Source organism: Eleutherodactylus coqui, chromosome 3 (assembly GCF_035609145.1).
Source record: "Eleutherodactylus coqui strain aEleCoq1 chromosome 3, aEleCoq1.hap1, whole genome shotgun sequence".
NCBI lineage: Eukaryota > Metazoa > Chordata > Amphibia > Anura > Eleutherodactylidae > Eleutherodactylus > Eleutherodactylus coqui.
The window spans coordinates 280,018,038-280,040,731 of NC_089839.1; the positions used below are offsets into that span (position 1 = coordinate 280,018,038).

Here is a 22,694-nt window from a genome sequence, read left to right on the forward strand (position 1 = left end):
CAGCAGAAGCATTGGCCAAATGACTTCTCCTGCCAACCTATGATGCCAGTCCATTAACGGACTACAGACCACTGTACAGTCTGCTGAGCAGTCTACACGAAATGCTCGGAAATTAGAAATTACCTCCAGCACGGCAGATTATTAGATCACCGTTAATCTCTTAATAACATGCAGTATTAGGAAATGATGAATTATACAATTTCTTAATGCGTTCTTATAAGTGGCTCCAAAGGCGACATTATACCGCAGTCCTATTTTCCATTTCTCACATTATCTGATATATTAGCTGGTTGTGTGAATTATGTGAAACAAAGTTCCATGACTGTCATTTGGAATGTGTCCTCACTCCTTTTATGTAATATATTATCAGAGTGAGAACATTGAAGCGCTTGTCTAATTTATTCAAGGAAAATCATTTAAGCAAATATACTTTTTGGTGGAATTTACTCTTAATACATTTTTAATTTGCATTGCAAATAAGTGCATTTCAGCTAATTGTAGGAAATGATTATGGCATAAACAGTCTGCTTTTTATGCTTAGGGACTAAAAAAAAAAAATGTGAAAAAAAAAGAAATGAAGGAAAGAGTGAAATCTGTAGCCATGGAAATATCCCCATAAGTTGCAGGTTTTGTGAACTCGCGCATAATTGGAATTACGACAGCGGCTTTTGAGTCTGATATATCGTTTACATAGAGAAAGCGTCTATATTTATCAGAGACAAATGGGACTGTTCTGAGGCTCCAACAAGAAAAAAAAATTGCATCTAAAGAGCAAAACATAATAGTTTTTTTTTTCGGTTGTCGCTCTATTTTTAAGTTCTTCTAATATTCCATTCTTTAGCTGTTTCTGTGCTATCTTTGTGAAACAGATGTTGGAGCTGACAACCAGAGGCGGGAAAAGCTCTCTGGGTGAATAAGAAAGGAATTTCAAAATGCGCCGCCCCCTCCAATTAATTCGCATTGTTAAGGTGCCCCCAGCTCCCTTAGTACTCTTCCTGCGTGGGTTAAATTTTTTCTGGCAGTACTATAGCTCTAGCTTTATATTCATTAATATTCATTATATTCACTCATACAAAAATGACACGGTATTATAGAGGTGATAACTTTATTGGCTAACCCGAAAAGTTAGATGTGCAAGCTTTTAAGGCTACTTCTTCGTCCAGCGTTGAAAGCTTGGATATATAGTTTTTCTGGTCACCTCTATAGTACGGTTGTCTTTTTTTTATACAGGAGTATTTACATCATATATATTTGTAGCTAACATGGTACTGTGCTATTTTTGCATTATATTCATAAAACAGAAAGTTCAAAGTCAACATTGAAGTGGATCTGAGCTAAAGGAGTGTTCCCACCGCATTAGCTATCCACAGGGGAGGTGATAGTTGCAGGATCGCTGGTGGTCATGTAATGCAGGCCTTACTTCAGGTTGCAGGTGGGACCAAAACTAGCTAGAGCTGGGCGGACAATTGAATAGGTTGTCATACACAGGCGGCACTTTGTTTGCTTCTCTACTTTGTATTCTTATAAGTCAATGGGAAAACGATGAGTAGCTCACAGTCTCGAACTTTCTAACATGGGTTTTGGCACAAGGGAGTGTCTGTTACAAATGCCACGGGTAGGCCAACGCCGGGAAGCAAGTGCATCACTTCACTTACGTTTCCAAAACAAAGCTTCTGAAACTGCTGCACCCCTTGTCCTCGTCAATGCATTTTGGGAACTAAGTGAGCTCTGGTCTTTCTTTCTGTTGATGTGGGACCTCTTCTTCTCACATGAAAGACCTGCTTACTGCACATGCACAGTCTGCTGCGTCACAGCACTAATTAATTGCCTTATACCCCTTTCCATCTGCATGGGGTTTCTAAACTTTCCCTGGATAGCATTCTGGCCATACAATATTAAAGAGAACATGACATACTTACCAGTGAAAACACAAAACAAACAGCACATCCTTACACTCAGACCACTAAGAATCCCAGCGATCATGAAAACGGCAGACCCTGAGTCCTCCAATTAATGGAGCATTAATGTGCATTTATGACCATCACTCCATTTATTTCCATGGGACTAATGGAGATAGTCAAGCACACTAGTTGGCTATCTCCATAGACAGTAAATGCAGTGATGGTCACACACGCGCACCGCTACTCCATTTACTAGGGCACTCAAAGACTACCATTCTTGTGATTCCTGGGGATCCTAGCAGTCTTTCTCAACTACGCAGATAGGTGATAAATGTATTTGGAAGGAAAACGCCTTCAATGGTACGTTATGTACTCTTTCCTAACTAAAAGGGCTTATGTTCCCTGAACAGCGGCATATAGTTTTATAGGTCCTTATTTCAGACCCATATGTACTTTGGCACTGCATGAATAGAATACCTGTGTAATAGGGTAGACATTGGAACATCCCATTTTTTCTCATAAATACTGCATAGGGAAAAACTCTGCATGCCTCTGAAAACAATTGGCGGTACACAAAAACATAGAAAAAATATAGATCATAGCCTATGGTAGGCTATGGTCACCATATAAAGGCTTGTTAATGTGGCAGTGTACATGGGGCCTGAGACCCTCTTTTTAAGTTGAAAACAATTGTATGTACAAGTTGGTATCCTATTTCTTAATTTTGTCCATTGAAACTTGAGTGCATCAACTACATATAGTAGTAAAAGGCAAATAAACTTTCTAGTTCACTATATGAGACCCATTGCTTTATGTAGTGATTAAAGTTACAAACATGATAAATCCTATGAATCAAATAGTTGTCCAATAAGATCTTCCATTTATTTATTTTATTCTTGTTTTTTGTGCTTCGTATGTGACTCTTGGCTGCTTTACATCAAGTATTAAATGAAAGGCTATCTTTTGCTATTGGCAGATCTGCAGGCTTTTAAGTCTCAAGTCCATCCTCAAATTCCTCACTTTCGCTTTACATTCATTCAACTATGTAATTTTTTATGACACCACAGACTGTACAACACCATTCTTGTTTTTATGAGGATATGAAATGGACATTGATTATATACAGCTGCAGCAGACAGGCCGGACAGCTGCCCTGTATGGCGACCCTGCTGTCAGTGCGCAGTACATCTGCCATGTCTAGGAGGAAATGACCAGGAAAGGTTTTCGAAATAAATGCATCAGTTTACTGTTTTCCTTTGTTGGCAGAACTAATTCTTGTCTTATAGAAGTACATATGGCTCATAACTGGGGCGTAGCTAAAGGCTCATGGGCCTGGGTCAAAAGTCTATCTTGGGCCCCCCCAACTTCTTTTAACACCTTAACGCAGAGGCGTAACTTGAAGCTCCTGGGCCCCAATGCAAACTCTGTAACAGGGCCCCCAACTATAATGCTTTATTCATAGTACTGGGCTCTCTATATGGAGAAGAGAGGCCATATGGGCCCCCTAAGGCTCCTGGGCCCGGGTGCAACCGCATCCCCTGAATCCCCTATAGTTACGCCAGTGGCTCCTAAGCTATTTGCTGGTTAATGACATGCTAAGCTTGCTACTCTTTAAGGTCAAGATGCACATTTCAGGCGGCATGCATGTTGAAGGGATATATATGATGGGCAAGGGCAATGAAAAGCATTGAGGCATGGATATATAAGTATGTTGAAAGAGTTTTGGCCTGAAACACCTTTGTGCCACAAGAGGATTTTCTAGTTACTCTATAAATGGTAATGGGTGATGAAGAAATATAGAGTCCTCTTGACTGGTCATGGTGTACTTTGAAAGGTTATTCACATATTACATCCCCTTTCTTATGAGGTTTATAAGAGTTAAAATAGTCTTATTACAGCCTTGTTATAGATAGGATTGTTGCTAGTATGTGCCACTAATGTCGGAACAGCATAGTCCTTTTGCTATGGCCAATTTTTAGATCAAAGTGCTGGTGCTAAGAAAGGGCTGTGCCAATTTGTCTCCTGATTACTCTCCTGAGCTTTTCCAAGGCAGCTGCATGGACAATGTTACATACGCACTTTTCCGGCATGCGACGTGGATGTGACTGCAAGAGGTTAATCTATCTCACTCAATCTTGCACTCATCCTCCCCTTGAGTTGCAAACTGAATGTTAATTACACCCCAACACAGTCCATATATCCTATATTCTTGCTGCCACCACTCTTGGAATGCGAGGTCACAAGTCCCCCAAATTCACACAAACACTACTCTTCCGCAGCCAAAGGGTTAAATCCAACCAGGGTGTTTCAGGCAAAAATACCATTGATGACCTATCCTCAGGATAGGTCATCAATAGTTGATTAACTAGGCTCTATCACTCGGGATCCCAGCCAAACAGCTGAGCAGGCACCCACTGTCAGCTTTACTACACACAGGGGTCGGAGAGGACCCCTGTGTAGCAGCTGGTGCTTGCAATTGCAGGCAACGTTCCTATTCATTTTAAAGGGTTTTTCTAGGGAGAATACTACTGAGACCCTCCTCAGGATAGGTCATCAATAGTTGATCGGCTGGGGTCCATTGCTCGGGACCCATCTGAGCAGCTGAGCAGACGCATGCTGTCAGCATCTCAAATACACAGAGGTCAAAGCGGAAGCAGTGAAAGTCTCCACGCCGATCTCTGTGTAGTGGTCGGCGCTTATAACTGCAGGCATGGCTCACATTATTTCAATGAGAGTCATGCCTGCGGTTACAAGTATTGGCCACTACACAGAGGTCGGCGTGGAGGCTTCTGCTGCTACCACTCCAACCACTGTGTATTTGTGGCACTGACAGCATGCGTCTGCTCAGCTGCTCAGTTGGGGTCCCGAGCAACGGACCCCAGCCGATCAACTATTGATGACCTATCCTGAGGAGGGTCATCAGTAGTATTCTCACTAGAAAACCCCTTTAATGAGAACCCATCCTGCAATTACAAGCAGTGGCCACTGCACAGAGGTCAGAGCAGCAGCTTTTGCTATGAACCTAGTGTGTAGTGGCGCTGACATTTGATGCCTGATCAGCTGATTGCCTGGGATCCTGAGTGGCAAACCATGACTGATCAACTACTGATGACCTATCGTGAAGTTATGTTAAGAAGAGTATTTTTGCCTGGAAAAGCCCTCTAAAGGTTCAACATGGACCAAGCTTATTAAAGTGTTAGGCTTTAATAAAAAAAATATGCAGTGTTTATAAAAAGAGAAAAAGAAGACAAAAGAAAATGATATTCAAATAAATGCAAAAAAGTTTTGAAAGTTAAATGGAGAAACACTTAGACCTACAACGTACAGGGCATTCTGAAGTCTTTGTTCTGGAGGGTTGATAGAAAAATAGAACACATTCCATCTGCAGGGCTGCCCACTACAAATGTGACCCTTTCCCATTGTTTCTCATACTTTTTTTAATACTTCCATCCTGAACTCCAGGTGTACTCCCATCCCTTGATCCATTAAGCAAATCCCTATTTTAGGACAGGGCAGCCAGGTAACAAGGAGGCAACCCAATGAATATTAAACAGTGTATCTTGTACTTCCTCTCTGGTGATGTGGCCTGCTTCATTTGAACAGAGCAATTTGCATTTGGCTTCCTCTCAAAATCAGTTTAGCTAGACTGGAGTGAAAAAGATACACTGCTCTCCAAGGATAAAAGTGACCCCCTATGGAGTTCCTTCCAGTGATGAAAGACTCTTGTTCAAAGAGCAAACTAAATTGACTCCTGGAACACCAAATATATACACATATATACACTCATGTTATATTTTCATCAAAGACGGCCACAGATACGCCTCCGGATTTCTTATGAGCTAACGTGTATTAATGCCCATTCATATTGGACCATTATCTCTTTGATTTGTTAGTTTACAAACAATCATCGCAATACTTACCCTATGTAAAAGGCACAAAAAGATTAACAATCTACAGACGTCATAAACTCGTTGATCTGTATGAATCGAGCATACATAACAAATCAATGCTATTGTCACTCTTCAGCTAGGCAGCAGTGAAATTCTTCAACAGTCCAGGGGGAAATTCCCTCTTGCTGAGGATATTTAAGATGGAAGACTGTTCATCGGATCCTTAGTAATTAATTTTCAAACCACTGATCATTCATTTCACCTTTGTTCGTCTGGCTTCTCGATTTCAGCCTATAACATCCCCGTAAAGAGATACAAGGAGATACATACAGCCACACAAGCCAAAGGTCATGGATATGTAGTTAGTAGATGGTAAATAGTCAATGGTCCCCATTAATAATAGAAAAGCATAGATGCATTATCAGCAGGCAAATATGTGGTGAATGACATGCAAATCTTGGTACTCTTCAAGGTCAAAGATGCACATTTCAGGGGACATGCAAGTTGAAGGGATGTATTATGGACAAGGAGCAATGCACAAACATGGAGGCTTGGACATACGAGAATTTTGAAAGAGTTTTGGCCTGAAACTTCTTGGCGCCACAAGAGGAAATGATTGAAAAATGGCACCCCAACTATACAGACAAAGCACAAGTTCATTGCAATGTTATTTCTTTGATTATATAATTTAATGATTTTTCAATAAGGACAAGATGGTTATTTTAAAAAAAAGTATGAAACACTCCCAAAACTTCACACAGTATTGTCCACTTCTGGGATCTATAGGGTCTATTGTGGTTGAGCCTTCCAGATCATCCTCTGGTGAATTAGTCTAACCTTAGCAAAGGCATGTTTTAGTAGATACTACAGCAAGCATCATAGCATAATCTCTGTGCTACGTTGCCACTGGTGCCAACAGCATTTGGGCACATGCAGTGTGATGTCACAGCGGCAGTACTAGACCGCCTGATGTGCTTGTCGGCACATGCACAATAGTCTTTGGCACTGATCGCCAAGAGAGAAACATCTCCTTTTGTTATAAAGCTGACAGGCCGGCTGAGTTGCTTACTATCTCAGCCAGCCGATCAGTGGCTTCTACTGGGTGTTTATTCCGGCTCCTCTTTACAGAGGATGCCAATAATACCTTTACATACTGGTCATGCTCAGTGGTTAGGGCTGTTTGCCTTGGAGCTTCTGGGTGTTTCTCCTGGTGTCTTCCCTTTACTGACTTCAGAACTTTGGATTACTATTGCTCTGACCTTTGTCGCTCTTGTATTCTTTCCTGGTCTTATGCTTTATCTTTTCTGCACTCCCCTGTTCTCATATAGTGCCTCTGCTTTATTTTATGCCTAGAGATATATAGGAAATAAAGTGAGGTTCCAGAAATGGGGTTGCCCTATTAGGGGCGGGTGCTTCGCTTAAATGGCACGTTCAGTCAGGGCAGATCAGGGAAAGGTCTTAGGATAATCTTCATTTTACCACCAACAGTTGTATTGTCCTGCACATCCAGCAACCTACTAACCCCTTTATGTTCTACTTGCCATTCCACCTATCCATGTACCCTGTTCCTACATTTATTGGTCTGTTTCCTCGACAGGACTGGATGGATGTGAAACTCTACATAGTTTGAAGGCATTTTTCTGCACACTTTAAGCTAATGTTCATCTATAGCATAGTGTTTGCCCTCACAGCGGTCTCTAATCACAATGTCAGACATGGCACCCTTTGAAAAGGAACGGACAAGTAAAATCTCTTCTATGAGCCATTTAAGGTTTATTTTCCATCAAAGCATTTGAATTGTATTCTATTTCCAAGGCATTTTGACCAAGCTGTACCGATGACAGTAAATTGTATCAGATTTTGCATCAGTCTGTAGGCCAATATTAACTTTATGTATTCTAGTATTTGCCATAGATCAGTAAGAGAATCATGCAAGTAGTGTGACCTACACTGATTTGCGCATAATGTCTATCTAGGCTGTATTTACACAGAACAGTGCGATGTGGATCAGGGAAAATCTGACCTACAATGCACTCAATTTGTTTCAGCAATTTTTCTACAATTCTAATGCATTTTGGGATTAAGCATGTGTGATTCGCATTGATGTACATGTACTTTTCACGTTCATTTTTCACGCAAGTGAAAAAAATTTGCATGTTGTTCTAATAGTTGAAATGGTTAAAAAACTCATGGAATTCGCATGCTTATCGCATGGCATGTAAGTGCAATAAGGTTTTTTTTTCACATCACAAATAATGGAACTTGCATGGGAATATCTCCCATATAAATAAACCTTTATAGAGATTTTGACCTTGACTCTGTCTGGGTAATTTAAAATAACTTTTACATTTTTTTTTAGAAAAAAAGTTTTTTTTTGGAATTTATGGATTTTTTTAAGGATGGAACTACAGTACTTTTGTCCCTATGCCTCAGCTCAGTGACTATCATTAAGCATTGACTCAGCCTATAAATTGTCTACCTCTAATGGGTTTATTAACCCCTTAACACCACAGGATGTACAGTTACGTCCTGGGGCTTCTGGGATTGTATAGATCGGGATAGGAAGCCAATCCTCTTATAGCAAACAATCACCTTCTGTATGGATGTTGAAACCTTCTTTCCTCTAGAGGTAGAGGACGCCCCCTTGTTACAGTCACAGTGCTAAATAAATGATGAGAGAGATCTCTGTATTGTCCTCTGATATATTTATACATTGTTTTTAGGTCGTCCATCAGTAATGACCATACCAGGTCATTACTAAATATATTAAAAAGAATAGGGCCCAAAACTGACGGTGTGGTACCCCACTAGTAGCGAGGGCCCAATCAGAGTATGTACCAATTATACCCACCCTCTGCTTTCTATCACTGCTCAGTTACTTACCCACTTACACACATTCTCGCCCAGACCAAGCATTCTTATTTTATATACCACCCTTTTTATGCAGCATAGTATCAAACGCTTTGGAAAAGTCCAGATACACGAGATCCAGTGACTCCCCCTGGTTCAGTCTAGAACTTACCTCCTCATAGAAGCGGATCAGTTTGTTTTGACAGGAGCGATCTCTCATAAACCCATGCTGATACGCAGTTATACAGCTATTTTCTTTGAGGTAGTCCAGGATGGCATCTCTTAGAAACCCTTCAAACATTTTACCTACAATAGAAGTAAGACTTACCGGCCTGTAGATTCCAGGTTTACATTTTGACCCTTTTTTTGGCACCACATTAGCTATGCACCAACCCAGTGGAACAGACCCCGTCACTATAGAGTCCTTAAATATAAAAAGGAATGGTCTGTCTATGATATGGCTCAATTCCCCTAGAACCCAGGAATGTATGCTATGGGGACCCGGTGATTAGTTTACTTTTTTTTTTAATACGGCTTTCCACTTCTTCCTGGGTTAGACTGGTGATATTTAGTGGAGGGTTTACATTATCACTCTGCATCTCATCTGGCATTTCATTTTCCTCGGTGTATACAATGGAGAAAAAACTATTAAGATTTGTTTTCTCCTCATCACCTTCTATAATTTCTCCTGCATTATTTATTAAAGGGCCAACACTTTCAGTATTAATCTTTTTACTATTTATATAGTTGAAGAACAGTTTAGGGTTATTTTTACTCTCTTTCTCAATAAGTCTCTCTGTCTCCATCTTTGCTGCTTTTATCTGAAGTTTTTAGTTCTTCTTCGCTGCCTTCTTGTTCTAGTAATTTAAACACTTTATTTTTGCTGTTTATTGACCCCTTTTCATCTTTATTGAGCCACATTGGTTTTCTCCTATTACTAAGTCTTTTATTCCTGTGAGGTATGAACCGCTCACAGTAAGTAATTAGGATGTTTTTAAACGCCTCCCATTGACTGTCTGTACTCTTATATTTGAGGACATTATCCGAGTGATTAAGGTTAAGGGCATCACTAAGCTGATTGAGCTTGGCCTTCCTAAAGTTTAGTATTAGAGATGAGCGAGCACCAAAATGCTCGGGTGCTCGTTACTCAAGTCGAACTTTCAGTGATGCTCGAGAGGTGGTTTCGAGTAACGAACCCCATTGAAGTCAATGGGCGACTCGAGCATTTTTGTATATTGCCGATGCTCGCTAAGGTTTTCATTTGTGAAAACCTGGGAAATTCAAGAAAGTGATGGGAACGACACAGAAACGGATAGGGCAGGCGAGGGGCTACATGTTGGGCTGCATCTCAAGTTCCCAGGTCCCACTATTAAGCCACAATAGTGGCAAGAGTGAGACACCCCCCCCCCCCGCACTGTCAGCATAAAGATCGTTCTCCTCTGCCACAGCTGTAACAGCTGTGGCAGAGAAGAACGATGTTAGCCCATTGAATTGAATGGAGCCGGCAATACAGCTTCCGGGCTTCCGGCGATCACAGGATGAATTGTCGGGAAGGGCTTAAATATATAAGCCCTTCCCTGCAATTCATCCAGAAATCTGTAAAAATAAAAAAAATATATATACTCACCTGGTCCCGGCAGATGGAGTTCAGCGCGTTCGGCGGCAGTCCTCCTGAACTGCTCTGAACAGCTGTGAGTAGTATTCAGCAGCCGGGGATTTAAAATCCCCGCCTGCTGAATGAGCTGCCTCTGATTGGTCACAGCCTGACTGCTGCGTCTCATTGGCTCAGCGGGACCAATCAGATTGGTCCCTGCGCTGAGCCAATGAGAGGCAGCAGTCACTCACCCATTCATGAATTCATGAATGGGTGTGTGAGTGAGATCTGCCTCTGATTGGTCAGGCTGTGACCAATTAGAGGCAGCTCATTCAGGAGGCGGGGATTTTAAATCCCTGGCTGCTGAATACTACTCACAGCTGTTCAGAGCAGTTCAGGAGGACTGCCGCCGGCCGCGCTGAACTCCGTCTGCTGGGACCAGGTGAGTATATATTTTTTTTTTATTTTTACACATTTTTGGATGAATTGCAGGGAAGGGCTTATATATTTAAGCCCTTCCCGACAATTCATCCCGCGATCGCCGGCAGCCCATTGCTTTCAATGGAGCCGGCTGTATTGCCGGCTCCATTGAATTTAATGGGCTAACATCGTTCTGCCGGGACCAGGTGAGTATATATTTTTTTATTTTTACACATTTCTGGATGAATTGCAGGGAAGGCCTTATATATTTAAGCCCTTCCCGACAATTCATCCCGTGCTCGCCGGCAGCCCATTGCTTTCAATGGAGCCAGCTGTATTGCCGACTCCATTGAATTCAATGAGCTAACATCGTTCTGCCGGGACAAGGTGAGTATATATTTTTTTTTATTTTTACACATTTCTGGATGAATTGCAGGAAAGGGCTTATATATTTAAGCCCTTCCCGACAATTCATCCCGCGCTTGCCGGCAGCCCATTGCTTTCAATGGAGCCGGCTGTATTGCCGGCTCCATTGAATTCAATGGTCAGTGCTCGTTTAATCGAGACGAGTACCGCGTGGTGCTCGTCTTGAGTAACGAGCATCTCGAGCACCCTAATACTCGAACGAGCATCAAGCTCGGACGAGTATGCTCGCTCATCTCTATTTAGTATTTTCGTAACTCCCCTATAAAACTCTCTCTTGAAAGACAAGTTGAAATGTATTATATTATGGTCACTATTTCCAAGGTGCCCCCCAATCTGAACCTCTGTTATTCTGTCAGGTCTCTTGATTAAAATTTAGCCCAAAATGGGCGACCCTCTAGTTGTGTCCTGTATAAGTTGGGTAAGGTAATTATCTTTAGTAATCAATAGAAAGTTGTTACCTTTATGAGATCCGCAGGTTTCGGCTTCCTAGTTTATATCCGAATAGTTAACGTCGCCACATAATAATTACTTCATTGTAATTTGCTGCTTCATCTATTTGCTTCAATAATATATTTCCAGTAGCTTTTGTTATATTCCCTGGTCTATAGAAAACTTCTATGAGTATTTTAATGTTGTTTTCCCCTCCATGTATTTCCATATTTCCACCCATAGAGACTCCACATGTTCATCTCCTTCCCATATATCTTCCCATATTGTGGACTTTATATATGATTTTACATAAAGAGAAATCCCTCCCTTTCCGGTTTTTAAGATCTCTTTTGAACAGACTGTAACCCTGTAAGTTCCCCGCCCAGCAACAGCTTTCATACAACCAGGTCTCCGTTATTCCCACTATGTCAGTTTTCTCCAGAGATTATTACATCTAGTTCATCAACTTTATTGCTCAAACTTCTAGCATTAGTCATCATACAGTTTAGAAGGTTTCGGTTATTTTTTATATTAAGTGTATCCCTACTAACTATTCTGCCAGTTATAACCCCTCCCACCACTCCACTCCCATTTCCATTGCTTAGTCCCAGGTCACTGTCTACACGGTTTTCCCCTCTATCTATCTGGTTGCCCTCTCCACCGCAGGAAGACAACACACTGTTCGAAGATCCCGGTCTTTGTGGCATTTTGCCCTGTCTGTCCTCCTACTAATTGGGTCTTCCACTACCAGGACCTGTCTAGCCTGCCCTGTTCTCCTATGTCCCTTCTTACTGGAGCAGACATCCCTCTGGTGGTCAGAGGCCATGTTGTGCTGCAGCAGTGCTAATCCGGAAATGGCATTCCCTTCATCTGCCAACTTTATATACTTGTTGGGCTGTGCCAGTTCAAGACTAGCCTCCCTGGATCTCTTAACTCTACTTCTCCTAAGATCGCATTCACACACGGCATTGGTAAAACGGCACTTTTCAAGCATGGTGTTTTACCACTATTTTGATTGGCGTTTTTGAACACGTCACTGCATTGTACAGCATTTTTTGATGCAACCCATCATTGTGATGAGTGATGAGGTGCAATAAAAAGTGCGAAAATGCACAAAAATAGAGCAGACAGCGCTCGAAAATCGCAGTGATTGAATGCTAGTCTGTGAGGCTCCATTGAAATCAATGAAAGTGTTGTACAGCGATGAGCACAATATTTGAAATGCTGCGCAAATCTATTTAAAAAGTGTCCTGTGTGAGAGTGGCCTGTCATCTAGCTAGCTGCTGGCTGATCCTGCTCTCCCATACTACCATCCACCCCCACATCTACCCCAGAGAGCGTCTACTCAGTGAGTAGTAAACTCCTTTCCATGTTGCCATTGGATCTCAGTATTGCAAGCAGCTCATTTAGATGCAGGATCTGGGTTTCCAAATGTGCAACACACTCACATCTCGTACAGCAGTATGGACCCGGCTGTTCAAAGACTGCATACATGGCACAAGACGTACACTGGACGGCATTGTCAATCATGGAGCACATTCTAAATGGAGATCGTACAGATACATTAGATAAAAGTAGTGTATGCAAAAATTCAAATAGATAAACAAGAATTAAATGCAAATGACTTTTCCAAAGTACCTGACTCCAAAGTCACTAATCCCAAATCACACTTATGACACAGTACACTTAAGCCCCATTTACACACGATTATCACTTAAACAGCCAAATAAATGAATCGACAACTTTTGCATAAAATTTAATGGCTTGAATTCATCTCTTTTTCCCGAATTAGCTAAAGAAAACTTTAGTAGAAGTAGAACTAGTTGTTGGCTCAGGTGGGCATCTGTTTATGTGAGGGATTATCTGACCAGCAGGATTCCATTGTCTTCTCCTAACATGAGTAAACAATGTACCCATTGTGTATGCAAGTCATACACAATGAGTGCATTGTCTACTCTCTTCAAGCCGCTCAAAAGACTGCAGGATTTCTATTCAAACGGAACAAATTTTGAATTGCCTGGCCACTATTTTTATGTTGGCTAAAAAGCAGTGCTAAACAGATAATCTTTGCATGTAAATAGGGCTTTAGAACACACTACACCTATTAGACAGCCATGTGCACACACTTAGGTATTGATTAATATAGCACTTAGTTGTAGCGCTTCTGTTGCTCCTCTGTTTGGAATAGACACAGGACGTTCCACAGATGCAATTTATTAGAGCTTGATTGATTAACCCCATCCCTAATTATTCACCTGTGCTAAGCAATGGAGACTGCAACCCACAAGCAGACTATATGTGTTTTTTAAATGTAACAATGCTTATCAATGCAATATCAAACAATAATTTTTCAATACATACCCTGTTTCCCTGAAAATAAGACCTACCCAAAAATAAGCCCTAGCCTAATTTTCGAGGAGGCATGAAATATAAGCCCTACCCTGAAAATAATCCCAAGTTACACTACATAAAAAAACATTATCTAGCAGGCTCAGTCCAGGTCGTTCCGTCTGCTCTCTAGAGGTTCATTGCAGTTTGGTGCGGTTCCGGCAGTCCTCAGCCGCTCGTACAACATCGCTTCCTGGTTACAAGAACCATAAATCCCACCTTCGACCGCTGCTAAGCCAATCAATGCAGTGCTGGATTAACCAATGTGATGGCTGTGATTAGTTGCGGCTCAGCCAATTCATAAATCCCACCTCTACAATGCGATAGCCATTGATCGGCTCTTCCACAACTGCTAAGCCAATCAATGCAGCGCTGTATAAACCAATCACACCATCGCATTGGTTATTATGAGCAGCTGAGGACTGCAAGAAGCTTGTTAGAGCTGTAGAGAGCATCGAGAGGTACCTGGACCAAGCCTGCTAGGTAAGTATAAGTCCTCCCCTGAAAATAATACCTAGTGCTTATTTGAGGGCAAAAAAATATAAGACAGGGTCTTATTTTTGGGGAAACACGGTAGTCATTTTACATATACACATTTAGGGCTTATTCAGACTACCATATATCCGCTGCATTTTCACGCCGAGCCGATATACGGTGTCCTTGTCTGCAGGGGGGGGGATGGAAGAGCCAGGAGCAGGAAGGAGCTCCTGCCCCTTCCTCACCCCTCGCCACTATTTGCAATGGGAGGGTGGAAGGGGGGCAGAACTAAGCACGGTACCTAGCTTCGCCCCTGTCTCGCCCCCTCCTATTGCAAATAGTGGCAAGGGGCGGAGAGGGGGCGGGAGCTCAGTTCCTGCTCCTGGCTCTTCCATCCTCCTCCCTCTGCAGACAAGGACACCGTATATCGGCTCAGCGTGAAAACCCAGCCGATATACGGTCGTCTGAATAAGCCCTTAAGGTGCTGCTGTTACTCAAATAATTGTCATCCAAGTGTCGGCTGCTCAACTTTTACTTGTTTTTTAAAAGCTAGAAAAAAGTAAATGATGACAGTAAAAGTTTAAACGTTGCTTCTTGCATGACCTCCAGACATGATTATGGTCACCAGAATGTATTCTTCCTTTCCTCCATAATGCATAATGTCTTGAATTGCTTAGGTGTAGCCATTGGCGCTACGAGAAATGTATGGTTACTATTACAATGTTTGGTGAGGAATAGGCGCAAAGCAAGATTCTGAAGATCAAATACATAACATTAAAAGAGGACTTTTATGCAAACTGACATCAATATGGATTTTCCCCATACAAATGTCTAAATAGGCTTATAAATCTGAGTGACAGATTGCCTTAAAATTAGTCATGGGATTCACAGTCAGAAAGCAAGACAGGAGAAGGTGGGGGCTCCCGGTGGAGAGTGGGTATAAAACTCAAAAGCTATGCAATTGTCCACGGTATTTTGCCTGGGTTTTTACAGCTAAAAGACTTTGGTTCTGGGATTTTAAAGCAATCTTTGAGAAAATTGACAGAAGTAGTCATTTCTATCCTTCCCTCTGATCATCAAAGAATGGAAACACTTTGCCTCAGTTTTCACGCAGTGCTTCATTCTTCAGTCAAAGATGGTTTAAAAGGAAAGGTTGAAGCATTCACTTGTTATAACGATCAGGGGTTTTCAACTTGTGTCCTCCAGCCTCCAAACCAACAATGCAGATTTGGATGTTCCGCTCGCTGTATCATACGGTGATATTAACCCCAGCAGGTGAATGTGTCAGAGCATAGACGTTCTGTCCTAGTGACACGAGGATCACGGTTCCCACCTGTGCGGTAGTAGATAGTATTACCACATTGGTTGGGGTCAGACATAGAGGGCAGGAGGCTTTTCCTGGATATCCATCATGGTACAAAAAGACTCAGTGCCTACCCCCCCTTCCCTTATAGGCAGTGCTGTCTCAACAGCATTATGGGCACCCGGGCAAAAGCACTGTACTGGGGCCCCTACAACAACTACTTCACTATATATATATATTACATGGAGATGCAGCAGGCATGGGATGACATCGAGAAAACTTGGGAGGAAGACCGAGTAAGTGACCGGTGACCTAGACCGGAGAACCGGAAGTCTGAGTCTCTAGGGTCCATTTTCCTCTTGCACTGTAGACGTCTCTTTGTTCATAGTGCCAGGCTACATAACACTAAAAAAGTTACGAGACGATGTACTACACTTCACAAGACGATCCACACACCCATTAAGTGGGAAATCTCTCTTTTTATTATAGAAATTATGGATGATTTACAAAAGGAGTTATGGGTAATTTGAAAGTGAAACAGAAAGTGACAAAATTAAAGTCTTTACACATGGCATAGACACATTAGAGCCAAGTTCATATCCCGTCACACAACATTATCATATATGATACAAGGTGCATTGAAATATTAACATACATAGATTAGTGTGGGGCCCCTATGCTTGTGAGGCCCCCGGGCAAGTGTCCATCAGGCCCATGCATTAAGATGGCACTGCTCATAGGAGATGAGGACCATAAGGTAGGTTACCCATTGTTTGTTAGAAATGAGGACAGATAAACCCATGTGATCTTGGGTCACCATGCTCTTAAGCACTGCAGTGCTGCCCAGTATGCCCCCACAAGAAAGAAAAGCTGCAAACATGTATTTCCTATACATGTGATAGGTATTATTAAAGGGTATTCTTGGCATTTAGCCCCTCTCGGAACCCTAGGTAATCAGCTCCTGCCCTCACTAGAACTAGCCAGTTGTTGACAGCTCCATCCGCACTGGAGTCAGAGCCAGAAGTCCATTGAATTCAGTGGGCTTCTATCAGTCTTCTATTACACTTTCGCTTCCAACCCCTTTGCAGACGGAGCTGAGTTGAACTGATTGCCTGGGGTCCCAAGCTGCAGACCCCCACTGATCAACTATTGATGACCTATCCTGAGGACAGGTCATCAATACTGCAAGGGGCTACATCCTAGGACACCTAGCCTGGCACCTCACATGCTTGTTGATGGTTTCTAGGTAGTAGCAGAATCATTGATTACTGGTGGTATTTTTTTTACATTTGCCTATTATTACTTTACATGCAATTTAATGATCAAACATGTTTTCTCAGTCCATCTGTTATAAATGCATAATTTAATACATTATAAAGAGAATCTGCCAAATTGGTTGATCATATTGTAATATGTACCAATATTATCATAGAATTGCATTACTTCATAACAAGACATTTCTTTTGATTGTCCTTATGTCTTCTTCCAGTTGCTCCTCCAGTGGATTTCAGTGTAACAGGCGTGGGAGATCATTGGATAGACTTGGTATGGGAAGGAACCACTGCTGTGACCGAGTATGTCATCTCATACCAACCAGCAGTGCCAGGAGAATGGGGACCCCAACAAAAGCTACAGCAGAGGGTACCTGGAGATTGGAGCGCTGTGACCATAAAAGAACTAGAGCCAGGAACAACATATAATATCAGTGTATGCTCCGTCATCAGTGACATCAGCAGTGAGCCAGCCAGTGTTACCACGTCCACACGTGAGTATCTGCCCATACCTTTATTACATATCAACCTTACATAGATGATAAGGGAATGAAAATATGGTCAATCTGGTTTATATTGGAGGAGGTTTTGACAAAAGATGGTCTTTTTGACACTTTTTACAGTAGGCTATTCTTTTTAGGTACGGAGAAACATTAGTTAAACCGGTATTCTGGGACTTTTACTATTGATGACTAATCCCTAGAACCCCTGGTAATCGTCCAGCCGGCTGTAAGTGCAACCGGCTGGAACTCATCATCTGTGGTCAAGGCCGGAAGTGTAATAGATGGTTTCACTCCTATTTAAATCAATGGGAGCACTCCTATACTTTCATCTCTGAGGAGCCAAAGGTCTCATAGGAGGCATCGATCCTATTAATTTCAATGGAAGTAAAGCTGGCTATTACACTTCCAATCCTGACCACCGATGATGACGTCCACTGACAGTGGGCTGGACGATCAGCTGACAGCAGGGATTCCAAGCGACGGACCTCCGCCAATCAACTATTGATGACATATCCTGAGGATCATCATCCTGGAATACCCCTTTAAGGTTCTCCTGTATGTCCACTTTCTTGATTATTGGCCCATCTGAATATACCTACAAACAACAGACAAACAAGTAAACACTCATTCATCGGCTGATTTTAACTTTCATGCAGGCATAAAACTGCTTGCTCCTTGGCAGCAAATCTTACCATTTAAACAGGGGAGTGTGCTGCCAACGAATACTATCTGTATGGGGACAAACCATCACAGTAATGATTTTTTGTCCCCATACCAGCGATCTTCTTCCATATGAAAGTAGCCGAACCAAGTGATAACTGGCATGCTATTTGTCGATTGGCAGTAGAAACAATTAAAGAGTGGGCATCGCTTTATCTCTAGGTGTAAGAAGAACACAAACCAAGGTCAAAGTTTTACACGCTCACCAGGCATGTTGGTGATACCCACCATTATACCAAACGTCCAAGATAGCTTTCAGATAATAAAAATGGTCCCAATTTCCCATTTCTCAGAACATCCAACCAGAAGGGAAAACCAGTAAGTTGTCCCAGATGACCCAATGGTATTGGTAAGCATGTGTAAAAACCAAAAAACAAGAATCATTAGTTCTCATGGGTGTGAGAACTAGTAGGAAAAAAAGCAATCAACATAATACGGCAGGTAAGACTTACTTTAAGCATAGAGTATAGACATTCCCGACATTCTATCGATGGCCATCTAATATTGCACACCAATAAATGCTTAACTTCCTACATGCGCCATCCCCTATGATGACTATTGTCGTCCTTGCATTTCTCCTCAGAGATAAACTTGGGATATGTCAATTGGCTCTCGTTATACCGGTAAAAGGCCACTAGGTTGCATTCATGTCTATGTCAGCAACTTTGTAAGGCTGGTTTTAAATGGGACAACTATCGGCCAAAAACTCACTCAAATGAGTAATTTTCAGCGCTGGTTGTCCTATCTAAACATGGGACCAAACAGGGTACTGAGCAAAAAAAAAAATCGCTCAGTAGACACTATTTACTCAGTTTCATCTCACTAAAATGAAGCGACTAGTGAACAAGTTCTCGCTCAGCGTAAACAGGCGGTTGTTCATTTTTGAATGACTACCTACACGCAGTGAATAGAGGTGGGCTTCTGGAAGAACGCTGGCGCTGTTCATCTCCAATCACTGAAATACTATAGTTCCTGTTTGAAATACTAGTTAGATAAATACTAAATAGTGCAACTTGATTTATTTGATGTTTGCTCCCTCCCTTATTCCAATGTTGAGGAATCAGATATATCTTGGCTTTTGATCATTCCACTTTCTTTTCCTATTTTGGGAATCCTATTTCAATGTGTTCAAAATTGCAAAACCGTGCACTCACCCATAAGATGTTCATTTCCAAAATGCTCCGTTCTCCAGATATTGGAGCTATTAATTCCTCTGCCCTCTATTTGTTTACTGCTCATTGCCAAGAAAAGAGACTACCTCTTCTAAGCAAAGATATAGTAGAGCACAAAGGGAGCTGGTGGCCAGGCCAAAAGCTAGTCTCCATGCGCTCCTGAGACTCCGGCCATCAGATTTAGATGAAAGAAGTGCAGAAGCGTAAACTACCAGAGGACAGAGGAATCAATATCTGCGTTATCTGGAGAACGGAGCATTTTGAAAATAGACATCTTATGGGTGAGTGCATTGTTTTGTGATTTCAAACACATTGAAATAGGATTCCCAAGATGGGGATGCCCGTTAACTATTTAATATCCTGCTGTTGCCATGTTCGGAGATAAAGTGAACTTCCACCTTTGAGTAATATTGGTTAAAGAGTAAGCAAATGTAAATGTTGAAACCTTTTTGATACATTTTAATTAGAGATGAGCGAACGCGTTCGTCCGAGCTTGATATTCGTGCGAATATTAGGGTGTTCGGGATGTTCGTTATTCGTAACGAACACCATGCGGTGTTCTGGTTACTTTCACTTCCTTCCCTGAGACGTTAGCGCGCTTTTCTGGCCAATTGAAAGACAGGGAAGGCATTACAACTTCCCCCTGTGACGTTCAAGCCCTATACCACCCCCCTGCTGTGAGTGGCTGGGGAGATCAGGTGTCACCCGAACATAAAAGTCGGCCCCTCCCGCGGTTCGCCTCAGATGCGGTGTGAGTTAGATGAGGGACAGTGCTGTTTGTACCGGAGCTGCTGTAGGGAAAGAATTGGTAGTTAGTGTAGGCTTCAAGACCCCCCAAAGGTCCTTATTAGGGCCACTGATAGCTGTGTGTTGGCTGCTGTTAGCAGTGGCAAATTTTTTTTTCTCAAAATCGCCTCTGCAGACCGTTGCACCTGGCATTAGGGACAGAAGTGCTGCATAGGCAGGGAGAGTGTTAGGAGTGAGTGTAGCCTTCAAGAACCTCAACGGTCCTTTCTAGGGCCCTATTTATCCGTGTGCAGTACTGTCCAGGCTGCTGTTAGCTGTGCTGCATTTTTTTTTGCTTCTCAAAATCGCCTCTGCAGAGCATTGCACCCTCCATTGATACTGCAGGGAAAGAATTGTATAGGCAGGGCCACAACACAGTTATTATTCATAGAATATACGCAGTGCTGCCTTTTGGTGGAAAAAAACTGAAAACAAATCTATTTGTCCAGCCTCTGTCCGTCCTAAGGGCTGTGGACACGTGTGAGCTGCGTGAACAACATTGCTAAATCATACGCACCCAGCTACGCTTTACTGCTGGCTTCGCCATTTGCTTTCCTTAATTGGGAAAAAAATACCTGCTCTCCAAGAGTTATAATAACTCTGCTACCCTCACGTTCTGTGACACATAAGCAGGGACACAGCACAGTTATTACACTTCTCATGTTCATTGAATATACGCAGTGCTGCCTTTTGGTGGAAAAAAACTGAAAACAAATCTATTTGTCCAGCCTCTGTCCGTCCTAAGGGCGGTGGACACGTGTGAGCTGCTTGAACAACATTGCTAAATCAGACGCACCCAGCTACGCTTTACTGCTGGCTTCGCCATTTGCTTTCCTTAATTGGGAAAAAAATACCTGCTCTCCAAGAGTTATAATAACTCTGCTACCCTCACGTTCTGTGACACATAAGCAGGGACACAGCACAGTTATTAAACTTCTCATGTTCATTGAATATACGCAGTGCTGCCTTTTGGTGGAAAAAAACTGAAAACAAATCTATTTGTCCAGCCTCTGTCCGTCCTAAGGGCGGTGGACACGTGTGAGCTGCTTGAACAACATTGCTAAATCAGACGCACCCAGCTACGCTTTACTGCTGGCTTCGCCATTTGCTTTCCTTAATTGGGAAAAAAATACCTGCTCTCCAAGAGTTATAATAACTCTGCTACCCTCACGTTCTGTGACACATAAGCAGGGACACAGCACAGTTATTAAACTTAGATAATTCATTCACTAGAGGCAGTGGGGCCTTTCGTTTTCCAAAAAGGGCAAAAATTATATTTGGCCTGCAGTCTTGCGCCAATTTATTTCCTGCCTGTGAAATCAAATCACTGGTAATACAGCATGCTGAGGGGTAGGGGTAGGCCTAGAGGACGTGGACGCGGCCGAGGACGCGGAGGGTCAAGTCAGGGTGTGGGCACAGCCCGAGCTCCTGATCCCGGTGTGTCGCAGCCGACTGCTGCGCGATTAGGAGAGAGGCACGTTTCTGGCGTCCCCACATTCATCGCCCAATTAATGGGTCCACGCGGGAGACGGTTATTAGAAAATGAGCAGTGTGAGCAGGTCCTGTCCTGGATGGCAGAAAGTGCTTCGAGCAACCTATCGTCTACCCGCAGTTCTGCGCCGTCCACTGCTGCCAATCCGAATCCTCTGTCTGCTGCTCCTCCTTCCTCCCAGCCTCCTCACTCCACTACAATAACACCTGCTCAGGAACGGGAACACTCCCAGGAACTGTTCTCGGGCCCCTGCTTAGATTGGGCAGCAGCGGTTCCTCTCCCACCAGAGGAGTTTATCGTCACTGATGCCCAACCATTCGAAAGTTCCCGGGGTCCGGGGGAAGAGGCTGGGGACTTCCGCCAACTGTCTCAACAACTTTCTGTGGGTGAGGAGGACGATGACGATCAGACACAGTTGTCTTGCAGTGAGGTAGTAGTAAGGGCAGTAAGTCCCAGGGAGCAGCGCACAGAGGATTCGGAGGAAGAGCAGCAGGACGATGAGGTGACTGACCCCACCTGGTGTGCAACGCTTACTCAGGAGGACAGGTCTTCAGAGGGGGAGTCAAGGGCATCAGCAGGGCAGGTTGCAAGAGGCAGTGCAGTGGCCAGGGGTAGAGGCAGGGCCAGACCGAATAATCCACCAAGTGTTTCCCAAAGCGCCCCCTCGCGCCATGCCACCCTGCGGAGGCCGAGGTGCTCTAAGGTCTGGCAGTTTTTCACAGAGACGCCTGACGACCGACGAACAGTGGTGTGCAACCTTTGTCGCGCAAAGCTCAGCCGGGGAGCCAACACCAACAGCCTCACCACCACCACCATGCGCAGACATATGATGGCCAAGCACCCCGCAAGGTGGGACGAAGGCCGTTCACCGCCTCCGGTTTGCACCCCTGCCTCTCCCCCTGTGCCCCAACCTGCCACTGAGATGCAACCCCCCTCTCAGGACACAGGCACTACCGCCTCATGGCCTGCACCCACACCCTCATCTCCGCTGTCCTCGGCCCCATCCAGCAGTGTAGTTCAGCGCACCGTTCAGCCGTCGCTTGCGCAAGTGTTCGAGCGCAAGCGCAAGTAC

General features: G+C 43.2%; 1 protein-coding gene across 1 annotated transcript in view; it reads left to right on the forward strand.

Annotated features, from left to right (window-relative positions):
• The window catches only part of TNR (tenascin R), a 509,827-nt gene that overhangs the window by 307,479 nt on the left and 179,654 nt on the right, over positions 1-22,694 (forward strand). Inside the window, exon 5 of the mRNA XM_066597493.1 lies at positions 17,168-17,443. Within this exon, the coding sequence (XP_066453590.1) occupies positions 17,168-17,443 (276 nt within the window). The remainder of the gene's footprint in view (positions 1-17,167; positions 17,444-22,694) is intronic.